The 26,360-nt window shown below is 44.6% G+C and overlaps 1 protein-coding gene across 3 annotated transcripts in view; it reads left to right on the forward strand.

The window, feature by feature from the left end:
* CACNB4 (calcium voltage-gated channel auxiliary subunit beta 4) overlaps positions 1-26,360 on the forward strand; it is a 109,706-nt gene that overhangs the window by 45,802 nt on the left and 37,544 nt on the right. For all 3 annotated transcript variants that reach the window (XM_018553598.1, XM_018553600.1, XM_018553599.1), the window contains 2 exons: positions 22,821-22,940; positions 25,758-25,880. In XM_018553598.1, the coding sequence (XP_018409100.1) occupies positions 22,821-22,940; positions 25,758-25,880 (243 nt within the window). The remainder of the gene's footprint in view (positions 1-22,820; positions 22,941-25,757; positions 25,881-26,360) is intronic.

Below are 26,360 nucleotides of genomic sequence, written 5' to 3' on the forward strand. Positions count from 1 at the left end.
CATCATTATTATTATTATCATTATTATTTGTATTATTATTGTATTATTATTATTCAGGATTTATACATCAGTTTCCGCAGCTCTCTGCAAAACAATAGTTAATTCCTTTTTAGAGACATTTAGGTTACAATGGCACTGAAATGTATCTTTTATTAAGCCATCTATAGAATCATCAGATCTAGTCCTATATTTGTTCTGTAGCGATGTATATATGTTAATGAATAATAATGATAATAATCATTAGCATCTCAATATATTGGCCTGCCGCTGTGAATTCTCAAACAGCTTACACTCAAAAGGTAAAAACGTCTGTTCGTATCTATGAGCCAATTGCTGGCATTCCAGACCTGATCAGGGTGGAAGGTCCGTCGTCGTTAGGCCAGCGTAACAAGGACGCCTGGGACCGAACGGTTGAATTATCGGTTTAAGGTTTCGAGAAACACTGGGCGATACTGCTGTATATGTGTAAGCCACTTTAACTGGCGTTACCAAAAAAAAAGCAAAGCGGAAAAAAAAAAAGCTCCCTTATGTAAGTAGAATCGATTTTCATAAATGAGCCCGGTGTGTACGTCATTGCAGATGTGTAAACTTACTGGTGTGATAATCACAAGGGAGCGGATTGCATATCGGCGCTGCCTCTGCGTTCTCTCGCTCTCTCTCTCTCTCCCTCTCCCCCCCACCTTCCTTCTATCAGCAGATATGGTGCTTTACGGTGTTAAAAATGTGCTTTTTCTGGTGTCAGCTAGCCCATGTGCAGATTTAGCATCGCACGCAGACTTAAGCGGCGATGCATCGCGGCGGCCGGGTTCATTTCAAGCGTTGTTCATTTGGACGGCGGTGGGCAAAAGTGGGAAAGGAGGGTGCGAGGAGCGCGTTTCTTGAAAGCTGCCTGCAAAGGATGTGCAGAAACCATTCTCTTTGCATCCTTTCAGGGGGAGGACAGGCAGGAGGGAGGGAGGGATCTTCGCTCCGTCTCTGGAGATGTACTCTTTGTGTAGCAGCAGCAGCAGCCGCTCTTGGAGGGAAAATCAGAAACGCTGGCCTTAGGTCTCCATCATCTACGAGCCATTATTATTATTAATGTCCAGCAATTGGTATAATATATTTGTTTCCCCTTACGCTTATTTATTAGTGATGAGCATTCGGGGTTATTACCGCCAGTTGCAATTATCTACCTCCTACAGGCCTCTGGTACTGTGCTGCACACAATTTTTGGGCTGCATAGGTCTCTACATGTATGTGAAAAAGAGTGTTTGTTTGTTTTTTTCCAATGGAGGAATTGATCAAAACTGGAGCAGACAGAATCTGGAGCGGTTGCTCATAGTGACCAATCAGCTTCTCTCTTCAGTTTGTTCAGATAAGCTTTGAAAATGAAGGAGAAAAGCTGATTGGTCGCCATCGACAACTGCTCCAGTTTTGTTAAATTCCGTTCAATATATGGTAGACCCGGGGTGGACAACTCCGGCCCTCCAGCTGTGCTTTAACTACTAATCCCAACATGCCTCTGGGAGTCATACCTGTAACTGTCAGTCTTGCAATGCCTCATGGGGCTTGTAGTTCCAGAGTTGGTCACGCCTGTGATAGAATGCAGCGGCCGGACGCCCTCTAAAACCTGCCCCCCTAGGACACCGCATATATACAGTCCAATGAGAGTGCCAAACAAGTCAGCATGAAAGTCCAAAAAAATGTAATAATAGAATGGGTTCACAAAGGACAAAACAGAATGGCTAATGCGTTTTGGAGGCCCAAGTACCTCCCCCTATTATTAAAGGCTTTTGGACTCCCATGCTGTCTCATTGGACTGTATATACACTGAGTGGCCAGATTATTATGACCACCCCATCAGTACTTCGTTGGGCCACGAGATAACTCCACGAGATGACTTTGTTGGGCCGCCTCGTGACTCCACGAGATGTGGAAAGGTGATGCGAGGAATCTGACACTGCACTGTTGCTCTTCTGTTGTCTTGTACCAGTCTTGCCACTCTCCGTTCTGCCCTAACATTGACTAGTCGCTGGCGACCACAATTCGCACGTTCAGACCCAGATTTTCGGCTGACAGTCCGGTCTTTAAACACTTTAACAACAGCTGCTCTTGAACATTTAACCAATTCTGCTGTTTTGCTGATACTCACTCCATGGCTCTGAGCGCCAACAATCATCCCACGTTCAAAGGCTGTTAAATCGCGTTGTTTACCCGTATCTTCAGAAAAAAATCACTGCTACTGTGGTAAACAGTAGGTATGTGGGACATCCTGTTTTTGTTGCGAGGTGCCTCAGCGAACTATTGTGCTTTATCACATTCTGACCAATGTTCTGAATATTTGAATCCAGAACCTCACCCGTACTTGTTTTCCAGACTCTAGGCCACTTAGACAGCCTGGGGCCATCTTCAGCAGGGTAAGCAGCAATGGGTGAAGTCTAGTAACCCACAGCAACCAGTCTGCAGCCATTATTCACTGAGGTAGCTTTAGTAAGCTGAACTCGGATTTGTCTCTGTGGGTTCCTGCCATACTGTTATGCAGGGCCGGATTTACTCTCTCTGCTGCCCCAAGGCCGGGTTCCTCAATTGCCTGAAGCAGGGCTAAATGTAGAAGAAAAACTACACCCCCTGTGGCTGTGCTGCCCCTCTACTCCCTGCTGCCCCAAAGCCGGGCCTCGGTGGGTTTGTGGGAAATCCGGCCCTGCTGTTATGACTATCTATGGCTGGCAGGCCTGCTTTGGAGAAAGCAAGAGGATGATTTGTTTATTAAAGGTGGGCAACCTCAACCCTCCAGCTATTGTGGAACTACAAGTCCCATGAGGCATTGCAAGCCTCTAACAGCCACAGGCCTGACTCCCAGAGGCAGAGGCAGGATGGAATTGGTAGTTTCGCCACAGCTGGACTGCTAAGGTTGCTTACCGCTGGTTTAAAGTGTACTTTCATTTCCTTGGGTTTGGGACAGGGCCATGGCTAGTCTTTTCCAAATAGGAATCCAAGACCTACAGCATCTCATTATTAAAGTAGATCTACGCCCAGTTACTAAAATGTAATTTAATGTAAGCTTTCACATTATTGCCATTTCCAAAGTTCAGTCTTTTCAAATCTGCAGCTTTTCGTTAAGGGAATGTTCACACTGTGTGCCGCGATTGACATTTTTCTGCAGTGGATCAACGCCAATCACCACAAGCACGCATAAAAAAACAAGTGTTTTTTGTTCACACTGCAGTGCTGCCTTCAGGTGGGTTGCAATGCGTTGCGGAAAAATGCAACATCCAGCATTTTTCTGCAATGCACCGGAGATCACCTGATGTCACCACACCGCATTTCCGATGTGTTAGATAGACGTGAACGATCAAGTTTGAAAGTAAAAGGTAAGCAGTGCCTAGTGTTGTTACAATATAAGGCTCCGCCGGTGCGCAGCCGCTTCGTTTTAGTGTGCAGGTATATGTGTTCACTCCTTTAGGGCCCATTCACACCAATTGCGGTGCGTTCCAGAGCGGCAACTGCTGGAATGCACAGCAATTGCTCACAAAACTTCCCCCTTGTGCGATGGGACGCGTGGCAAAACATTGCCTGCGTTCCGGTACACTGCAAACGCAAAAAATGCTGCATGCTCTATTTTTTTGCATTCGCAGTGGACCGGAATGCAGGCAATATTTTATCACATGTGACCAGCAGCTGCCGCTCTGGAACGCACTGCAATTGGTGTGAATGGGCCCTAAAAGATCACTTTGTAATCCTGCCATATCCTTGTTCAGGCACTTCCTCTTAGGGCAGAGGTGGGCAACTCCGGCCCTCCAGCTGTGGTAAAGAACTACACATCCCATGATGCATGTGTTTCAGGCAGTGATGCCTGTGGCTGAGAGAATCTTGCAATGCCTCATGGGATTTGCAGTTCCACAACAGCTGGAGTGCCGACCCTGTCTTATGAGGTAACAGCTGTCTCCATGTTCTGCTCCTGCACTATCACCTGGCCACATGTTCCCTTGGTTGAGGCTTCTTCTGGCAATACCGACACACATTGCTTAGGCACTCGCAGGAAGCCAGTCCAGAGCTATGATTTGCAGCCGGAATTGAGGTTAGTGCATGTAGACAGGAAGTGGCTGAAAGAGAATCTACTGTATGAGCACCAAATGCCTTTGCAGACCCAGTTATTGCCTTTTAACAGTAGTGCTGACATCACCCCTTTGCTGTACATAGCCTATGCCAGGGGTGGGCAACTCTGGCCCTCCAGCTGTGCTTTAACTACAAATCCCATCGTGCTTCTGCCTCTAGGAGTCATGCCTGTAACTGTCAGTCTTGCAATGCCTCGTGGGACTTGTAGTTCCACAACAGCTGGAGAGGTGGAGTTGCCTACCCCTGGCCTAATGCAGGCAGCGAAGCTGTGGGAGGGGCGCAACAGGCTCCCCCCACTACAGGCTGCCTGTGTTCTGTCGAAATGGCCAATTCGTCGAGATCTCCAACTCGTAACGTCACATCCGTTGGAGATTTCTAAGAGATGGCGCTAATGCGCGTGCGCCAGCCTTGCCCTTTTTCCAAGCCTCGTCGACTTGCCCAATTGCCCTAAGTGCGCCTGTGCGGCCTCACAATCCTCATCGAGCTCTCCAACTGGCATCACTGCTTGTGCCATCGGATGCCCGCGCAGGCGCACTATCGCACATTAGAGAATGCGATACTGCTCTTAGGTGGCCGCGCAGGTGCACTGACAGGAGTTGGACATCTCGACAAGTTGGACATCTCGATAGAACACCTGCAGAGAACTACAATAGAGGGCGTAGACAAGACCAGTCACCCTGCACACGGAGAGAGAGCAGCAGTGAGCAGTCTTTAGTGTAGTTTCATTCTGGATTACAGCACAGATCTGGAGGAAATACACAAAGCTCACCGAGATCCAACGAAGAACTCTGGGGAAACTTATTATTACGGTAACCCTTGTAGTGGGGCTACCCTTGCACTGAAAGGGTTAAGTGCTCATTTTGGTCCAGGGAGGGAAATAATAAAGTTATACTGACCTGATCCTATGAGCCGGCTTGCTCTTGGACCGGTCCCTGGAGCCTCGTTTCCCCCTCTGCTGCAGCAGTCTAAAGTCAGTGAGTCTTCAAGTCTATACGCTGTGTATGAGATGTGAGGACGCTGAGGGACAATCCATCGCTGCATGGAGGAGGAGAGAGGCTGGAGCCTGACATTTAGTTTTGTTTAAATATCATTAACAATTGACATTTTTCACCCTTTTATCTCAAAACTGCTGATCTCTTGCAGCCTCTTTCCAGCCACTTCCTGTCTATACGCACTGTAGCAACTTCTACACACCATTGCTCAGGTTTCCTGTTGCTTTTCCTGATGGTGGCAACAGCAGAACATGCCTGTGCAATGTGTGCTCGTCGTCTCCATTGGGAGGGCGTGTGACGGGGTGACAACACAGGAGAATGATTGTGAGAAGGGACAGAGTGTTGTCACCTTATAACAGGAAGTGGCTGAACAAGGATCAGGGGAGGAGCTCCGTCTAGTATTTTCATGGAAGCTGCATATGTATCAAATGACAGTTCACTTTTGGGATGATTTTAACATTTTAAAGGCGATATGATGATTTAAAGTTGATGTTTTAGTGATCATGTGACTTCTAAAGACTGACAGAGCGGATGTCTCATGAGCAATACTAACATTGTGCATACATAGAACTCTGGACTGAGATTACATGAGCTGTCACAAAGATTCAGACACTTCAGACTTGGCAGTGACACCAGCGATTGGTTCATATCTTCATCATGAGACCACACGGCACCACTTCAATGTTCATCTTCTTTTGTCAGGAAACTTAAAGCGGACTTGTCATCACGTATATTACCCCATGTGACGTACAAGCATGCTGCTCAATGTGTAGGTACTCCCCCTGACCATGCCTTCATCTACTTGGAAGGGTGGCACCATCTTTGTTCAGGCATCATTCAGGGCTCGTTCACACCAATTGCAGTGTGTTCCAGAGAGGCAGGTGCTGGAGCGCACAGCGATCGCACACTAAACTTCCCCCTTCCTTCTGCAGCAGGAGAGGCCGTGGCAGTGCATTGAAGTCAATGGCACCACGCAGCCACGCCCTCCCCCCCTCCATAGCGAGTCTATGGTGGGCTCTGCAGGGTCACTCTCATGTGGGCTTTTTGGGATCTCAGGTGGGCTCTGAAAGGGGCCTAACTAGAAATCACAGGGCCCCATACAAAATGTTGCTATGGGGCCCTGTGGCTTTTAGTTACAACCCTGGGTCTACCTTCTACACAATAATATCAACGCACTTGCAGTACCATGGCACCCCAATTGCACCCCAAACACTGCCGGGAAAACATGTGTTTCTTTCTGCAAATTGATGTGCGTTAAACACACGCAAACACGTGGTGAGAGAACACGGTACGTCTGTAGTAGAACCTGCTACATAAGCTACTTTCCATCGTTTGTTGCGCAAGCAGCACCCATTGAAATCAATAGGCGACACGTGGCAAATGCGGGGGAAAAAATGTGCATGAACGCGTGCAAACACAACATGCATTCACAGAATGCAAAAGTGTGAATGGGGACTAACATGCGCAGCCAAAATATAGCGCATGTGCTGTTTTTTGGCAGTGCACTGCAATGCGCATCCATCAGAAGGTGCGTTGGGATGCCATTCAAAATAAATGGCAGTGCGTCACACCAGCTGTGCGTAATAGTAAAGCGCTCGATAACATTTGTTACTGTACAAACATGGTATGAACGGGCCCCAAGTGTCCCTAATCACACATACTTCTAGCACTATAGAAATCACAATCACCGGACACTTAGGCTACGCTCACACGAGGTGATTCCTGAATCCTGCTTTAGGAATCCCAAATGTCCCATTCAGATGCAGCCGCTGTCACCTGTTCAAGTCAACTACCAGGTGACAGCGGCCCCATCTGTAAGCTGCACTTCTCAATGGCATGTGATATGAGGATTTTCATACTGCGCTGGGCCTCTGTATGGGAGGAGCCTCTTTATACATATCATTGTATTTACTTACAGTGCTGTCTAAGTCCCTGTTCACACTTTGGCATTCTGTGTCAAAAGCGTGTCATGTGCGTGCATTGGCGCGTGTTCACGCAACGTGTCAAAAAATGTGTGATGTGCTTGTTGTGCCATTACTTGTCAAGTTCACATCATGATGTTGTACAAATGCACGTTGCGGTGGTACGGGCATTTGTTTCCCGTGTTTGGTGCGTGTCCCCATTCATTTCAATGGGCATCAAACACGGCTAAAGTAAGAATTTGTAGCAAAATCTGCGACATGCGTTCTGTGTTTTTTCCCCACGTGTTCATGCACGTTTGAACCTCCTGTTTGTCCAGCCACATTTGGGGTACCATCAACTAGTGATGGCACCGCAAGCGCGTCTTGGTGTTTATTGATACATTTCGTGAACGCATGTCAAAGCGTCCCACATTTTCCTCACATGAATAGGGCCTAGTGGCACCCCAATTGTGCCCATTAAAAGGCGCATCAAACACGTGCTCAAAAAAGCTGAAAGTGCTGCATCATCATCATCATCTTTGCTGCATTAGTCGCACGTGCGACAGCCAACTAGAAATTAATAGATTGACGTGTGGCAGTGGTGGCAAAAATGCACACGAACGCATACAAAACCCGCGCAAAAGCGAATGATAATTCACGCATCATGAAGTAAGAACGGGGCTTCAGGGCCCCAAAGCTGATATCACATGTGGAGCCTATTTTGTTGATCACCAGCTATGCAAATCCAATGTGTGGTGTTAGTAAATCGGTACATTGTAATGTCACCTTTTGGGGCCTATTAAAGTATAACTGCAACTTTTAGTTTTTGCAACAAGCCCCCCGCCCCCGCCCCCCTTTTCTTTTTTTTCGCTCCGGAAAGACGGATCCCTGCACCTGTATCATTCTTTTTCATAGGAAATGTACAGTGTTTTCTTTTCCTATGAATCTCCTATATATGCTTTGTTTGTAAATAGTTATATTTCTTTCTAATCGGATAAACATGAAACATGTCACATGATCATTGTTTATACTATGTGCTGAAAACTATTCCGCGCTAATAAAACTCTAAGTGATCAGAGGCCGACTCTAAAAGGGTCATTCACAAAGCTGCCGAAGGATCCAGCCGTAGCTTCGGCTGATCCTTCGGCTCACTTCGGTTGTGGGAGCCCTTCAGTTCAGTCAAACGGAAGGGCTGCTGTACCGGCTATTCACTATAGCCCGTACAGCAGCCAAAGGTAGCCGAGCGGCTCAGCCGAGCCGCAGGCATATGCTTCGGCTCGACTGAGCCGAAGTGACAGCCGAAGCAGGGCGAACGGCCTGCTGAAGGCCCGGCCTTTCGACCCGCAAATGACAGCTGGGCAGAGCCCAGTTGTAATGACAGATCAGCGTCCCCAAATGACCTGGAGACGCTGAACTGTCATTAAACAATAACAACTGGCCGGAGCCGGCCTTGAAGTCACAGCCGGATCTGCCCAGTTGTTATTCATTGGCCGGGACCTGCTAGAAGCAAATAGAAAACAGTTGGGCGGAGCTAGCTGTCACTGCTAGTTCCGCCCATTTATTTTTTTATGTAATTTGTATTCAGCCGTACTGAGCCGGAGTGAATAGCCGAACGTTGTTTGGCTCACTTCACTTCGACTGGGCTATTCACTCGGCTGCCTTCGGCAGCTTTGTGAATAACTCCCTAAATTATTGCGCCACACTGTGCAACCAAAAATGTGGTATTTTCTTTACCTTTCACTTTCAGTGATCAGGGTCATTGGGACAAATAGAGAGGCCGAATCTCCATAACAGGGACACAGACAGCAATACAAATCTGACAGGTGTTCTAATCCCTCTATTCCAAAAGTAAAAAGAAAAAAGCGTTTGTTTTTTTTGCACTAATACAGAAAGTCCAACTAACTTAGCCACAGGGTCCTTCCAGACATGCGGACACTGCTGGACTTTCTTATCCGAGAGCCCAGTGTGCTTTGTAAACGGAGAATCATTGTTCCACCATGTAATAAATTTAGATGTAAGCTCCAACTGAAAGAGACGCAGAGCACACTGGGAATCCAGGAAGTTGGTGGAAGTGATGGGCAGATGGAAGGCAGCACATAAAAGGGATTATTTCATGTAAGCTTTGATTGTATTATCAGAAACAACTCTAGTATGTATTCCTATTACAATGCTGATGTGATAACAGGATAGTATATGGTGGGACTTTACTCCTTTACTATGACTTCCTCATTTTTACTTGCTGGTTATTCTGTATTTTGAGTATTTTCATTTGCAAACAGAGTTGTAAATGGTCCTTCTAGTGGTCACATGATGTATATTAACTTATTAACACCTCAGTGATTGCTGAGATACGCTTAGTTAGCCCTAATATCATTTTTTTTGTAAATAGGTCAGACATAACCCGTAGACTTGCACTAAGTACAGAAAGTCAGGCGGCTCAGTCATGGTGCAGTACTAGTGGCCGCCCCCATGTCCATATATATCTACAAAGCGGCACAGTCATGGTGCAGTTCTAGTGGCGGCCCCCATGTCCGTATACATCTACAAAGCGGCTCAGTCATGGTGTAGTACTAGTGGCGGCCCCCATGTCCATATACATCTACAAAGCGGCTCAGTCATGGTGCAGTACTAGTGGCGGCCCCCATGTCCGTATACATCTACAAAGCGGCTCAGTCATGGTGCAGTACTAGTGGCGGTCCATATACATCTACAAAGCGGCTCGGTCATGGTGCAGTGCTAGTGGCGGCCCCCATGTCCATATACATCTACAAACTATAAAATATTTGTAACATGAACGCTCGGGTTCTTAACATAAAGCCGCTCACATTGCATGTAATTTTAAGCAGAAAATCTAAACAGACTTTTTCTTCCCTTTAAAGAAGAATTTTTGGCAAAACACAGAAATCATTATGAGCTGAAAAAAAATAATCCGCCCATTGTAATGTACATACACTGACCAAGGGAGGTGACACGGCCGTCCAGACAGAGTTTTTACATTTTTCAAGAAGTTATTGATTTCCTGCAAATATAGGAAGTGCCCAGAGGAGCTGGTGACCTATTTTCTTCAATCTTGTGTTTTGCACGGTGCCATCCGTGAAGTTACTTCGAGCACCATTTATTTGATTGTTGGCCGGGACTGCTGAAAGGTGTGCGGAGGGCACCTCCATCAATTGTAGCAGATGAAGACGGCGGCGGGGGCGCCGCGGGCAGCATGAGTATTACACACAGTGACTCATACCTCTGTATTACACACAGTGACTGTTACCTCTGTATTACACACAGTGCCTGATACCTCTGTATTACACACAGTGACCCATACCTCTGTATTACACACAGTGCCTGATACCTCTGTATTACACACAGTGACTCATACCTCTGTATTACACACAGTGACTCATACCTCTGTATTACACACAGTTACCCACACCTTTGTAATACACACAGTGACTCTCTATCTTCCTATGACATAGAGTGCATTATACTTCTATATCTCATGCAGTGGCTTATACTGCTGCATTACTTCTGTATACACCCCTCTGTTATATACAGTGTCTAATACCCGTGTTATTGCCGGTTTTGTTTTCCGTGTTTGCCACGCCTCTCAATTGGTTTCAGTAGGTTTTCGCACGTGCAACAAACGCAGAAAGTAGTACAGTAGCAAAATTTGCAACATGTGTTCCGAGTTTTTTTCCTCCTCGTTTGTGCGTTTTTTAACATGAGAAAACACGGAAAGACAACCGCGCGTTTACCCGGCCGCATTTGGGGTGCCATTAACTAATAATGGCACGGTAACACCATCGAATAGCGTATTTTCAAAGGGTGCTCTCTTGCTGAAAGGCTGCAAAAGAGAACCCGTGTGGGGACCTAGGTCATATTTTTACCTTTCCCCAACTTCTGTAGTGCAGAGGACAATGTGATCTTCCGCCGACAGCCGACACAGCTTTTATGAATTTGGTGGAAGACTTCCTATTACTACAGCACTGCCAGAAACTACACATGTGTGATTCGCTTTGTTCCAAATCAAAATTCAGACAGTATTCGGATACATCCGAATGTCAGAATCCCAATACATCTGAATGTGTCCGAATCCAAATTTCCGTTTCCAAATTTTAGATTCCGTCTGAATTTCGTTCAAAAACTAAACTGAATCGAACATGTGACTTTTCTGGCCAATCAGATGTGTTTTTCTGTTTAATGCATCCGAATGGGTCTGAACACGAATTTTCGTTATGGTAACATGAGAGCCATATACCGTATATACATTTAATACTAAAGCTGAGGCTCCTAGACCCGAATGGTAATCGGGATCTGAATTTCCGAATTGCAATCGGGAGCTCCCAAATGCCATTCGGGCCTGGGAGCCATATACATATATTACTAAAGCTGAGGCTTCCAGTCCCGAATGCAAATTGGGTATGTGAAATTCAGCTTCAGTATTAATCTCTGTATATGGTTTCTGTGGTATTCGCAATGAATATTTGTAAACTCATCCGAAACTAACGAAAAATCGGATTTCGTCCGAATCCGGACCGAATTGAATTTCGGATCCGAATCCCGAAAAATAACAAAATATCCAAACCGAACCAAATTTTTTCCGCAGCTTACATGTCTACCAGAAACGCAAGACGCTATCGGTGTGGGCAACTCCGGCCCTCCAGCTGTGCTTTAACTACAAATCCCAACATGCTTCTGCCTCTGGGAGTCATGGTTGTAACTGTCTGTCTTGCAATGCCTCATGCCTAAATGAGATTGTATGCAAATTGGATGTGTATGTGGCCAGCCTTGTAGGGGTTATTGGTGGAGAAGGAGTGTTGACTAGGATCTCAATGTCTGAATGGGAAGAAAGTACTTAGTATTATTTTCAAGCTACTTGGAGGCTTTTCCGGGAAGATTATTTGCTACAAATTGAAGAGGATCAATTAGCTTTCATATGTAACAGCATCCCATGGAGTAAGTACAGGTTCCACTGTAATCTCTACCTATACAATTGTGCTGCATTTGAATCAAATTATTCTGTAGGCTGTGAAAGCCGGCCTCACCCTGTGCAAAGCAACAACACAGGGAGAACTGCTGAATGTTTAATGCTTCCCCGGCTGCTTCGGAGCAGCTGTAAATATCGCATGTGAAATCATACGGCTTTCCACCTTGACGCTGAATTGAGAACTTGTTGCAGCACTGGTTAAGGAGGTTAAACACGGAGGGTGTAAAAGCAAAAGGAAAAACAGAGTATTTATGTGTATCCAGCTCTAGCAGCATGTACAAATAGTACTGTGTATTCTCCAGTTAAACCGAAACATATTTACATTTCCAAATTTTGTAAATGGGTTAGAACCTCCTCTGTCCCCATCGGAAAGATTTCCCCATGTTTCCTGTCTTGGGGACACAGCGGGAAGAGAGAAGAGGTATCCTCAAAGTGGAGGGAAATCCCCCTTTGACAACTGTCGCCAGAATTGGTGTTATCTCACATCCCTTTTATTTGGTGGTTGAATTTGCATAATACAATTTCCAAATTTTGGAAAGACGGGTTAGAACCTCCAGGTTACCCGTTGGAAGGATTTTCCCTCGTTTCCTGTCTTGGTGACACAGCAGAAAGAGAGAAGAGGTATCCTCAAAGTGAAGGAAAATCCCACCTTTGACAACGGTCAGCAGAAGTGGTGTTGACTGAGAGGTATGCCGTTTATGAGGATAATCACATGTAGCTGTTTGTGTTCCGAACTGTTTTCCTGAAGAAGTGATTCTCTCTGTAGCTATAGAGTCTCTCTGTAGCTATCCAAGGCCCAAGGACATAGGGCCACCCCACTGGAATAGCCAGTTTCTCTCTGGAGAGCCGTTCAGCTGGCTGCAGATCACTTTCCCAGCTACCTCTGCCGACTGCCTCATCAAGTGTGTCCTGTCTGAGGACCTGAGGGAGGGAAACTGAACAACCTATCTTCCCTGAATGTGTCCACAAACCCAGAGAGTTGCAGGAAATGAAAGGAGTCTGCGCCTGTATCTGAGCATGGCAAGCAAATGGGCACTTTGCTACACTCCATCCCATTTGAACTTGCTGTCATTGGCAAGTCTACAGACCATTCAGATTCATTCTGAGCAAAGTGTATAACGGGTCTCCCGAAGTTAGTTCTCTGGATATGCCTCAGGGGTTCCATCTTCAAGGACAAAAAGTGATGTGTCTTAGACGTCTCAGATGGCGACTTCAGGCACTCCAGTAGATGGTGGTTCAAAGGGCTTCACTACAGATGCCTGGACCTGAGCTGAGTGACCAGTAGGTAATATTGTGTTGTAATATTGCAAGGTTCCATGGCTTCTCCTGGGAGTCTTGGAAATAATAGTGGAAGAACAGGAGGCAGCCACCATTGAACCTCTGGTGGCAGAGATGTTTGTGGCTCATACACTTGGATGGGTTCTTTGAAAACCCCTTTATGGGCCTCTCTGTGGGTCTTAATGGGTTTAAGGAGTTTGCGGTTTAGGCTTCTTGGTTTTCTTGGGTTCCTTCCCATTGGATATCACAGACACGTCTGGAATGGGCTGTAGTAGAACAACTTATGGGGCTTTTTTTGGCCAGTATACAGCTATCCTTTAAAGCCTAATTGCAGTTTAGGCAATAAACAAAAAATGTATCCCTAGGGCCTAGGGAATTCTTAAAAATAAAAAAAGCAGTTTTGGCTGCTAAACTATCTCTGTTGCTGTCCCCCACAGACTCACCCACTCACCAATCCAGTGGCACTCCTCTTCCAAGCTTAATGATGACCAATGTAATGCAACCAAATTCCTGTGAGCGCAAGGTGTCAGGCTCCACTGTGCCTTGAGATCACAGGAGAATGGTGCAGAGCGTATAGCATCTGCCCACAGTCGATAAATATAAGAGGGCAAAGAGGACCTGTGACATCACCAGACCGAACCAAAGGCACCTGGAAAAGCTGAGCCTAAACTTAGACTTTATTGCAGGTTTGTCCTTCTTGTAGGAATGAGTCATTGAGGTGCCTATAGACATATGAAGGCATTTGCTGGTCAAGCAACAATCCTATGTCTGTAGGGCACCAGACGCCCCCTGGTAAATGTATCACATGCAGAAGCATGCAGCTGTTAATAATTACACTTATTTTAGTACATTCCACATCAGAACGGCTCTGTGCTGCTAGTGTGAATGAGGCCTTAGGGATAAATGACTCCAAAAAAAAGAAAAAAAACAGAAATTAGCCAGAAAAGCGGCTGTGTCAGCAGCGAAAGAAAAGATGTTAAAATCCATCAGAAGTAAAGCAAATGCAACGTGCCTGCCGACCTTGACTTCAATGTGGAGAAATAATGATGAATAGCGGAATGAACATAACGCATTATGTAAGCAGACATTTGCAGAATAATAGGAGCGAATTCTTGAAGCGAGCCATCTCTCCCAGTGACTTGCATCGTGCCGCTGATGTGATTTGGATGGAGTGGGTAGTAATCTCCAGAGGATTGTATGCTGATGAAATGAGGGGGCGGAGGTAGGCTGTGTATTGATAGGACCGAGGAGGACACAGTAGAAATTATGCCTAACTAGACAGAAACTAAACTAGCTTATTCTTTGTTCCAGCAGTGCTGCTCAAAATGTTTATTTTCCATTAGTTTAGGTAGATCCAAAATCCTTATTGGATGACTTTTATTTTGCTGAAGCACTATAGGGGGGGCGGGGGGCAATTTATCAAAACTGGAGCAGACAAAAACTGGAGCAGCTGTGCATGGCAACCAATCAGCTTCTCTCCTCAGTTTGTTCAGTTAAGATTTGGAAATGAAAGAGAGAAGCTGATTGGTTGCAGTGCACAGCTGCTCCAGTTTTTGTCTGCTCCAGTTCTGATAAATTTCCCTCTGTGCATTATAAGCAACTGCCTTTTAGAAAATGCTGTTTTCACTTTACTTTCATCCTTTATATGCATGTCATTGTTGACCACATACCTCCCAATGTGTATAAGGGGCACATTACAGCACGAAGTATGACGGCAAAGGCAGGGTCATCCCTATAATGAGGCAGCCTAAGGTGGCATCACATTGGGTCAAGTGGAGGGGGTGTGTCTGCCGCCCCCTTTCCATGGATCCCAACTTGAAAAAAGTAATTTCAGGGAGGTGCCCTCTGACCCCCCTCCCTTTCCCCCCATCCCCAGGGGGAGGGAGAGCACCCCCTGAAATGATGGCAGATAGCAAGAAAGCTAATGCTTCTCGTGCCGTCAGAATAATAAAAAAAAGAAAAATACAATAAAAAAAGAAAAACAGCCTAGAAATGAATAGCTAGGCTTCTATTGGCTGTTTCAATTTGCAATAGCCAATAGCAAGCTAACTATTGCAACCGCCCTCTGCTGCTGTCAATCAGCAGAGGGGGACCTGAATTTTTCTATCAGGTCCTGAGGACCTAATGGAGAACTTCAGGTCCACCTCTGCTGATTGAGAGCAGCAGTGGGAGGGTGCAATAGCTAGTCTGCTATTGGCTACTGCAAACTGAAATAGCCAACAGAAGCCTAGCTATTCATTCCTAGGCTGTTTTTCTGTTTTTCCTCTGACTGAGGGCAGCCAGCAGTTCCGATGTCAGAAACCCCCCCCAAAAAAAACAGATAGCAGGGAAAATTCTATGAGCTGGCTGACCACTGGCCTGGTCATAGATGGCCTTGGAAAACACAGGAAATCCCATTTATAGTACATCAGAGATGACATCACAGGGAATCCACTCTAACCGCACTGAGAAAGAACCCTTTAAAACAGAAGCAAAAGCCCAAGAGCTGATTGTTTGAGCCCTTGGCTTAGCGCTGAACCCTGGCTATGTTAGCACAAACACCCATTGCTACCCGCTATAGCCCCTTCCATCAGGCACCATTGTAAAATACAGCTGGGAGAGGGAAATGTTACTGCAGATCCACTTTAAAAGGCACTCAAGACATGATTGGTTCTGACCTATTAGCAAAATTTAGCCATAAGTTAAAAAAAGAGGAATACAGGGTGAAAAATGTGTGGCGGGTCTGTGGCGACATGTGAGTGGAAGGGGTTAACGGTTTTCATCTTCGCGTGAACTCAGTAAGCTGTTTGCTTTTGTCTGAAAGCCGTTTTCACAAACACACTCAGCGTGAAATTATAGGTGTGTAGCGTGGCGGTTCATGTTGAGAAAATGGCAGCAGCTTATATTCTTTCTTGCCTTTAATCTGCAACGTCTACAACTTAACATCTTGAGTGATATAATTACATGATTCATGAGTCATCTTAATCCTTGGAAGGCGTCCATTTTGTACATATCGCCATGCTGCCCAGGAACTCTGCATAGCGGCCTGGAGTTGTGTTTTCGGGGCATGTCAGAGTTTGTTTATGATCTGTTAAAGCAAATCCATCCGATATGACACCAGGTTGGTGTTGAAGAGCAGATTAAAAGAAGGATGGTAATGGTTGTTACCTGATTGATTCATGCTTTCATTTGCGCTATATTGAACTGCCACTTTAAGATCCAGGCAGCTCCAGGGCTCATAGTCATCAAATATTACGTTTTAATCAGTTGCAGGAATCCACTGGCAGTTCTGTTCTCTACAATGTGTTCCTGTGCATGCCATTCAGCCAAAACCAATCATGTTTGGGCAGTGAATCTTAACATTCACTCATTCAATTCAATGGTAATTATTATATATGTACACAGTTGTGAAGGGTTTATGGTTGCCCCTGTATTTAGCTCTAATTACCCAGTCAGAGTCTTTAAGGAGAACTATGAGGTGAGTGAAAATAAATTATCCTCATAGTTCGAGCCGACATGTGACAATGAAACTGTCACACGTCGGCTCAATAGATCGGGAGGTGAGCGACCGCATACCGTCGCTCGCTGACTTCTCGATCATCTCACAGCAGAGAGCGGTGAATTTCAGTCACCGCTCCCTGCAGGGATTCCCCCCTCCCCGCTCCGATCCTCCAGCGCCGACTAGAGGAATGGAGGGGTTGGGTATAACTGTCTCTGCCTCTAGATAGGCAGAGCCAGCTGTCATTCACGCCGCTATGTGGATCTCGACAGTAAAGTCGGAATCCGTCCCGGCTGCGCAGTCTCAGTATACCGCGAGCTCTATCTCGCGATATACTGAGCTTTGGGTCACGGGAGGAGGTTAGTATATGTCCTCCCGTGACCCTTAAGAGAACTATGGGGAAAAACGCTTACCCCATAGTTCTCCTTTAAGCTTGAGAAACAGGCATCACAGGTCATTTTAGGTCTGAATGGTGCAGCCCTCTTAATTGCCCAACTGCAAACCCTGTCACCCAGCTTTTGAGTATGCATAGCACGTTCTAATAATAAAACCCAGTCACTGCTACATTCCTCTTAAAGAGGATCCTGATGTGTGAAAGCTGTGCCCAGAAAAAGGCGGGCAGAGCGCAAAGGACTAGTCAGCAGTATTGACTGTGGTCTCCCTGTAGTTTAATCTTTCCCCATTACTGGCTTACCAAGCCTTTTTCTGTACTCAAGGCGGCAATCTTGGCAGAGACAGGGCTTTGCTTCCTCATGTCAGAGCCTCCAGCTAGCAGAGCAGTGAGCAACACAGTGGTGACATCATTCTAAATCCCAAAATAAGTAGTGCCTTAGATCACACTAAAGGTGACCATACACCTATCAATCATCATTTGGAAATCGCCCACGCATGATCTTTCGTACAATTATCGATCAGTTGATGGGAACCCAACAATTGTTTTTACTGTACTCCAGGCCGAATTTCCTCGATCGGTCAGGCTGGAAAACTTTATTCGAATCGAACGAAAATCGGTGGATTAGTGGCGTTTTGGTACGAAAAAAATCGCAACATGAACACTGCACATGGGCAATCGAAAATCTGTTCTGTCGATCGACAAAATTCGGTGAGTTAGTATTGCTAACGAACGATTATCGAAACGACATTGGCCTGTGCATGATAGGGTATTCGAGTGGAAATCGAACAAGGGTTTCGATGACGGCACGAAAAAAATCTAACGATAACCGATAGGTAAATGGCCAGCTTAAAGGACTGCTAACTACACTGCACTGCAGATATACAGGCCTGAGACTGTAGCCACTGGATTGCCTAGGAACTCCCAGGTAGTGCATACCTCCCAACTGTCCCCCATTTGGAAATAAATCCCTCTGCCCTTCTTTCATCCTCAGTTGTCCTTCTTTTTCGTCTGATGTACAGATAGCTATGAAAATATTCTATTTAACTACCATAAGTGTTATTCTGCACTAAAACCTTCACCTTATCTCTTAATTGTCTTGTTTGCTATTTTGAAAAGCCAATATAAAGGAAAAGTAATGTAGAAATGTTTGTGGGTTTAACCAATTTGTAGCATATACATTCTAAATGGTCTGCATAACTGGGGGCATGGGAGGGGTATCCTTTGCCTAAATATGTTGTGCTGGAAGGTGTCCCTCTTTCTCATCTTCGAAAGTTGGGTGGGATGGAAGTGCAATGCCATTTTCAGGAGAATTTAAGACAAAATGTACATTTTTCAGAGTACTTGTATGACACAAATAACATTTCTAAATGTTTCCTATAACCTAGCAAATCTGAACTTTTTCAGGTCCATTTTAACTATGGACTTATTTAAAGTGGAACTGTACCCAGTAAAGACACATCCGATCTATGTTGTACAGTCTCACCTGAGCGTTCAAGCTGATGGCCAGGGATCCACCACCGATGAACATAGGACTAGCAGAGATTTTGTTTGGGTAGCATTATATCACTATGACGTGACCTGCAAGTTCTCCTGAACACTTCCCCAGAACAGCTCCATCACATCCTGTGCACAAAGGGACAGCATGGAGGGTGGAAATGTTTGCACTGAACAACTGTAGCCATTTGAAAGTAATTTTTCGTTTATCATCTTTTTCTATTTTGTAAAATATTTACAAATTTAGATGTACAGAATAGAAAAAGTATGAGTGGTATTGAATATCGAAATACATAATAATTATTTTTTTTAAAAGACCCAACGATAAAATAAATTGTTTTTTTTTCTCACATTGCAATGAATTAGTATAAACCATCTGAAATTTGTATTATGAATTAATTGATAAGAATAGGAAAATTCCTAATATCCAAATACTGTAATGAAACATTTGAAAGTAATTGATATACATAGGGCCTGAACATTTATATACATTGCTACTTCAGGTACCCCACATGTTTTGTTTTTTTTGACAGCTACAGTTCAGCTTTATAGCTCAACTCCGTCCACAATACTCTTAGCAAGTTTAAAGGGTTGCCTTAAAAGCAACTTCTCATCATAAAGGCTTTTTTCCATTCCCGGCTTGTTTCCAGGCCGGGTTTAGTATAGCTCACACTGTGCTTTCAGGCAACTCGAATGTAAGCGCTTGCGGTCTCATAGATCACAGTGGTGTGGTCATGTCTCTGCACCGCTCTCCTCCACCCCATTTTCAAAACGAAGCCTGTGTGTTTTGTGAATGGCCTGGAGGAGATGGGGACAGATGGAAGGAGGCTGCTGGAATAAGGCAAGTATTACACATTATTTATTTACCCTTAGGCCCCGTTCACATTGAGCGGTTCGCAAATCGCGCGATTGTCGCGCGATTTGCATTTTGCGCGATATCGCGTCCGTCCAGTTTTTTCCTCCATTGAAGTGACAGGACCCCATGTTGTTCTACAGTATGTGCCCATTTACATCACATTACCCCAATCCAATATTTAAAAGAAACTCATCGCACACCTGCCCGGATAATACCCTCAAGTATCGGGTTGGTGCCAAGCGACCACGGATGCATCTGCAAATCAGTATAAGTATGAAAAAGTCATTCGCACTCCAGCTCAAGTTCAGTCAATATTTTATTGACCTCTGTGGTGTCACAACATGGCCATGTTGTGACACCACAGAGGTCAATAAAATATTGACTGAACTTGAGCTGGAGTGCCAGTGACTTTTTCATATTTATTACCCCCAATCCGGCACGATCAGGTCCGGAGAAACGGATCTGCCCGTGCAAAAGGGGCCCAAAACTCTCAACATTTTTTTTTTTTTTTAATAATGAATCCAAGTCAAACAAATATATATATTGTTCATCAAAGTATTTCTTAAAATTTCTGCCTGAGCACTTACAATCATCATGTTTCCGAACAGCTCCAACTCTCTCAGCTCAGCTTCCTGAAACCTATTGTTAAGTACAAGATCACAAGGGACAGAGCAGTCTCCAGCAGCTGTCAGTCTACTAGCTTGGAAAAGGGAGAAGGGAGGAAGGAGGAGCAGGGTGGAGAGGATTGTCCGGCCTTGCTGTCGCTGTGTGTTTGTGGATACACACAACTTACTAGCACTCAAGACTGGCTCCATGGGATCCTGCAAGGGAAGGAGCCACCCTAAAACAGGATATCAGGGCCAGTGCTCAGGGGACCAGCTAATTCTGCAGAACACAACGCATCAAGGACCAGCATTCATTGTTAGGTATTTCATAAGCATTTGAAATTGCTTAAAAACCTTGTGACTTTAATATCGCTTTAATGATATTCAATGAGTGTTAGGGCCATACTGCAAGGGTATTTTTCTCTCATCTGTTCTGTGATGACCTGATTGTTAAATTGTTAACATTTCAGCAGTGATTTGTCATAGAGAATAATCTGGGTCTGTGGCATACCGCTTAGTCATAGTGACAGGTTTGCGTTAAAAATTTAAGACAAGCTTGCTTTAAGAATGTAAGAAATTAATTCTTATTGGTTAAGGGAATTTTGCTCTTTGTGCTGCAGTAAAATAATTTGTTCCTAATTGTTGAATACTGCTCATTGCACAAAATGTCTGTCTACCCAGTGAGCAGATAACAGGTGCACTTCAAATGAAATTTACAGAATCTTTTAATTCTAAGGAAAAGCCAAGCAAAGAATTCCCAAAGAGACACGATGTGACACACACAAAGCAGCTCCACTGCAATATTCTTTCTGTAACTATAGTGATTGAATAATGCAGTACAGAAGAACAAGTTACAGGGTTTTTTTTCAAGCTATTCAGACTCAGGAAGACATCACTTGAAAACTTTGAAGTCGATCATCAAAAAAAGACGTCAACAAACTGCTTTTCTGCATTGTGCCTCTTCAATCTAGTATATAAGGTCATTTTATGTATTTTATGTGCAAGTAAAGAGCAACTTCAGGCAACAATTGAAATCAGTTGGTGAACTGGTAATACTTTCCAGGAAACTGTAATGGCGCTTCAGTCAGAAACTCAAACAGCCTTTCATTTGAGTTTTATAAATACAAATGAGCCAGAGTATGGCATTCACCCTACATATGACTCCGGGCTCTCTCTGAAAACGGTGTATTTGAAATTCACATTCCTTTGTCACTGAGGTACATGAGAATCCATAAATCCAGTATACTTTTGTAGTTCCTCCTTCTAAAACATATAAAAATATGAGAATATTAGCATCCCTTGTCTCCCTTTCAATAAGAATGGGGTGCACTGATTGGCCACAAGATGGTGCTGTGCATATAACAAAAGATATGGTCTTCAGCTCCAATAGGAACAATCTTGCAACTAAGGTTCTAGGGATGCTGAAATGTACTCCCTTTCTTCCTTTTCTTAGAGACAGGTCAGCTTTAGGATGATGATCAAAACAGAGAGGAGATTATTGAGCTCACCAAAAAAAAAAAGTGGTCTGTGCTTTCAGTTTTTAAAACCATTCAATGGTTTTGCTTAGCCATTAAAATAATGTAACAATGTATCCTCGGTTTATCAATGCTTAGCACGCTATCTTTTTAGCACTCTTCCTCCTTGGTGTGTTATAATTATAGGGAATCTTTTTGCCAATTCAGGGCAAAGTTACAAGTTTTGTTTACAAGGCACCCAACCCTGCCCACTGATGCTTACCCTCCCTGCGCTCCACTGCCATTCCGTTCATCTGTCTGAGCCTGTGGAACTACCTTGTACTTTTGGGTGTAGTGGAGCATGTGACCTTTTTCCCTTCCTCTCCGGATGCAAACACTGTCATGTGGGGGAGCGGAGATGGTGTTTAACGCTATGTAAGCTCTAACACAGACCTACAGATGGATTAAACTCCCAAAGGCAAACAGTTTGGAAGGGGAGCTTTACCTGTTCAAAATCATCCACTCACATTCAGTAGCTCTCCAAGAAGTAGGATGCCGCTGTATTAGGGGGCACCACACACTTGTGGCCAGCGAGGCATGCACATGTGGGATCACAGCAGAAGGGTTCCTAGCTGTAAATCTATGCATTTCAGAAAACAAGTGCTTCCCTTCCTCAGGACAGGCTTCCTTTAAATACATTTGCAGCAGTATCTAAATGGTTAGCACTCCTGCCTTGCAGCAAGGGGGTTATTGGTTGAGATCTAAACTTGGACACTGTCTACATAGTTTGCGTGTTCGCTATGTGCTTGCATGGTTTATACTGCTACATGGCCATTATTGGTCAATGTCATTGACCAAATATGGCCATGTGTCTATATAAGGTCAATTATGTCACCAGCATCCCTTCACTTTATTTACGTGCAGCTGCAGGGCAGGGAATGCTTCGGCCACAGCTGATTGGGCATGCAGTGATGGTTTCTTTCTGGGTTTGGATGAGCTCAGGTTTAGTCTAAACCCGAGCTCATCCCTAGCTAGAACATGTGCATATAGCACCCCTGATTGCCTCCTTGTGATGCCCTCCTCTCTACCAGCCTGGGTTCTACTGTACTAAGGAATGCACAGGACTGACACTAAATCAAATTTGTTTGGAATCAATGAAAAATACACTCAATAATTTTTTTAATAATTACATATCTGCATTCATTCTTTTTTTTGTATATCTGTTTGGATTTCAGCTTTACGATGTGGTGTACTCCTTGATGACCTAATTTCTTTTCTATGTTTTGTAGGGCTCAGCAGATTCTTACACAAGCAGACCATCAGATTCTGATGTATCTCTGGAAGAGGACAGAGAAGCAATACGCCAAGAGAGAGAACAGCAAGCCGCAGTACAACTTGAGAGAGCCAAAGTAATGCATGATAAATTCCACTAGCACTATTTCTATTTAGAATGGGTACTGGGCAGCACAGTGGCTCAGTATTTAGCACTGTTACCTTGTAGCACTGGGGTCTTTGGCTTGAATCTTAGCCAGGCCACTATCTGCATGGAGTCTACATGTTTTCCCTTGTGTGGATTTCCTCTTACATTCCATAGACATGCTGGTAGTATAATTGGCTCCTGTCTAAATTGGCCCTAATATAGTATGCAGGTCCAGATCTAAAAATCCCAACTACAGCCTCCTTGGCAGACCCTAATAACACTTGGCCAAGCTGCTAATGCAACTCTGATACTCATTTTAAACATTGATCAACTCACACAGTAAGGTTTCAAGGTTTGAAGTGCACAGAAGATGCTGTCATGGTAGTCTGATAGATGGGGACGGCCACAGAACATATACCTATAGAACCTATAGAAAGACTGCTTCCACTTCTGTCAAAACAAATTTACATTCATGTGGTCCCCTTAATGCTAATCCTATCCACCCATTCAGGAATCTGATGCTCCACCCATGTGTGTGAGCACTCTTCCTCCTCAATGTGTTTATAATTATAGGGAATCTATCTTAAGCAATTTAGGGCAAATTGAGAGGCTCTCTTGATATGGTACCCAACCCTGCTTACTGATGCTTATTCTCCCTCCACTCTCTCCTGCAGTTCATCTGTCATTACCCTTGGTACTACCTGGTACTTTGGGGTATAGAGGAGCATGTGACCTTCTGCCCTTCCTCCCAAGATTCAAATACTATTATGTTTTGGGAAGGGAGAAGGTAATTAACGCTGTGTAAGCTCTGACATAGAGTGACATGATCCTTACACAGGGATTAGACACCTGCAGACAAATGGTATGGTGGTAAGTTAAGTGTCAGCGAATGGGGGAGGACCTATTTAGGGCTGTCTCTACTTTATTAGCCACCTGAGGCAACCAGGAGAAGCCAAGCTGTCAGCCGTACGGGAGTGGGTGGTTGGCCGAGCTGTCAGCATGTGTGTGGGGGGTCTCTCTGCTGTTAAACTCTCATAAGGTAACTAGGTCACATATGCAATGTTTTATTGGATAGACTTTCATTAGGTTGCTGATAGAGAGATGAAAACAGGGATAGAAAGCACTGTATTGGACGCTGAATAAAGGAAAGGGGTCACTGCACAGCAATGCACTGCAACGTTAAAACAACCAGCCAAAATACAGGGACCAAAGTAGTATCCTGCGTGTATGAAGAATACCTCACTTTCATGTTTCAGATCTATGCTCCTTCATCAGAGTGAAGGAATACACTGGTGCTTTAAGGTGGAAGTAAAGTTGAAAAATAACAAATTGTAGGAGGTAGGGCATTTTGGTAGAAGAGAAATGTCTCTTCTGCCCAAAAAAAGTTCTTCCTCTTTCCCCTAACGATTTTTTACATTTTTTCTCTACACTGTATGGTGCTTATGCTGTACACTATACACTCTCAGCTCATTGATGACATTTCTATAATGCCAAGAATGGGCCTGATGCTGGGGAGTATGTAAGTCTATGTGCGGGAATTTACATCATCTTTGGCCACCCCATGGGCAAATAGTATTCCCATGGAATCCGAAAGTGGTGGCAGCAGAGATGGTGGTGGCAGGGGACCAAGTGGGGTACAGAGGATTCAATGCACAGCGCCAGAAAAGGGCATACTTGTAAGGTATGTGTTCTATAATACAAAAGTTTACTATGGCAAAATCCACCCAGCACACAGCGGTTTACTACCAGTGTAAATACAGTAGTCCCTATTTCTGGCTCTTTTTTGGGTTGCAGTGACCCCTTTCCTTTATTCAGCATCTGCTTCAGTGGTTTCCATCCCTGCTTTCATCTCTTCTCCTGCCTCAGTAGCCTAGTGAGAGTGCGTGCAGCAACTACAGATGTGACCTGGTTATCTTGGGAGAGGTTTTCACTATACCGTATGCCTTGATCAGGACAACACGGTGTAAGTGCCATTTTATTACACCATTTATTAAAAGGTGTTTTAACTGTGCAATTTGGTGCCCCCTGTTTTATCCTCTGCTTTTATCAATTATATGGCCTTTGGTTTTATACGGAGCTTGCAAGGATAAAGCGGTTTTGTCTAGGTACCAGTGAAGTCAGGTACATTTAATAATTTTCAACAGGTGAACTCAAGCAAGCTGTCTTTTCTTTTGCAGAAGTAGAAAGTGGTGTCGTTTTTAAGGTGCATGATAACATAAAAACCTACATGGTGCAAGACTTGGCGCCTCTAGGGTGAAATCACATAGGCGGTGAGGGCGCCCATGTGACGCTTCCTGATGGAGCTATGCGCTGCATGCACGCAGTGGGGTTGATGTAGCAAAAGCAAATAGGCTGTTCACTCTGCAAGTGAATTTGCACTTTGCAGGGGAAGTTTCCCCTTAGCTTAGTGAATGAGGTGAAGCTCCACCGACTTGCTGCAATCATGTGCAAGCAAAAATATTGTTTTTGTCAGACTCTGAACCACCCTGGACACAGACGGTGTGCATCCAAGGATGGCATTTTTGGCTGCACACAAAACGGCCTCCACTGATCGGTCATTTTTTATGCAGCCATAGCACAGCTGCGTCCAGCAATCTCTGAATGCAGCAAACTATCCGCCCTCATATACCTGTCTGAATGACACCTTATCATTGTTTATTAGCCGATTCAGGAGGATTAAATAAATATGTTCTCTATTATGCTACTGTAATAATGATTTATTCTTATATGTAAATGTAGTGATTACATGGGTTGATCTATAAGTGTGGTGCTGCTCTGTATTCATGATGGCTGTATGTGTCCTCAGACCAAGCCGGTGGCATTTGCTGTAAAGACGAATGTGAGCTACTGCGGCGCTCTGGACGAAGATGTCCCCGTACCAGGCACTGCCATCTCCTTTGATGCCAAGGACTTTTTACACATTAAAGAGGTAAATCTGGGATGGATTTCTCTTGCCACCTGTCACTAGCTAATAAAACATCAGCGGTCAGACCACAGCTTGTTTAGGCTAAAAGGAAAACTGACCAGCTGCCAGGGATTGCAAGACAGGATGATTAACCTCTTCAACATAAAAGACCTTTGCCAGCTGTATTTCTGATATAGCCCTCATCTGCCGCAGAGCCATAAAAAATGAATTTAATGCAGCTGGAAAACAGATGTCAATAATGTACTTTTTTCTTCCTAGATGATTCCTGCTTTACACAGTGCTTGCTAGCCACCCAGATGTAGATAAGACAACTGTTATGACAGTGAACAAGTGTGCATTAGAAGCTTGTTATAGCTAAACTCCAGGCAAACAGCCTAATATACAAATACAATGCATATAAGGGAGCTGGTCTACCTGCCAAAGGATTTGCATTTATGTCCACCCAGTCCTGAGATTTTGGATATGCTGGCAGTGCCCATTCCT

The sequence above is a fragment of the Nanorana parkeri genome, unplaced genomic scaffold (genome assembly GCF_000935625.1).
Source record: "Nanorana parkeri isolate BGI_ZX_2015 unplaced genomic scaffold, ASM93562v1 scaffold125, whole genome shotgun sequence".
NCBI lineage: Eukaryota > Metazoa > Chordata > Amphibia > Anura > Dicroglossidae > Nanorana > Nanorana parkeri.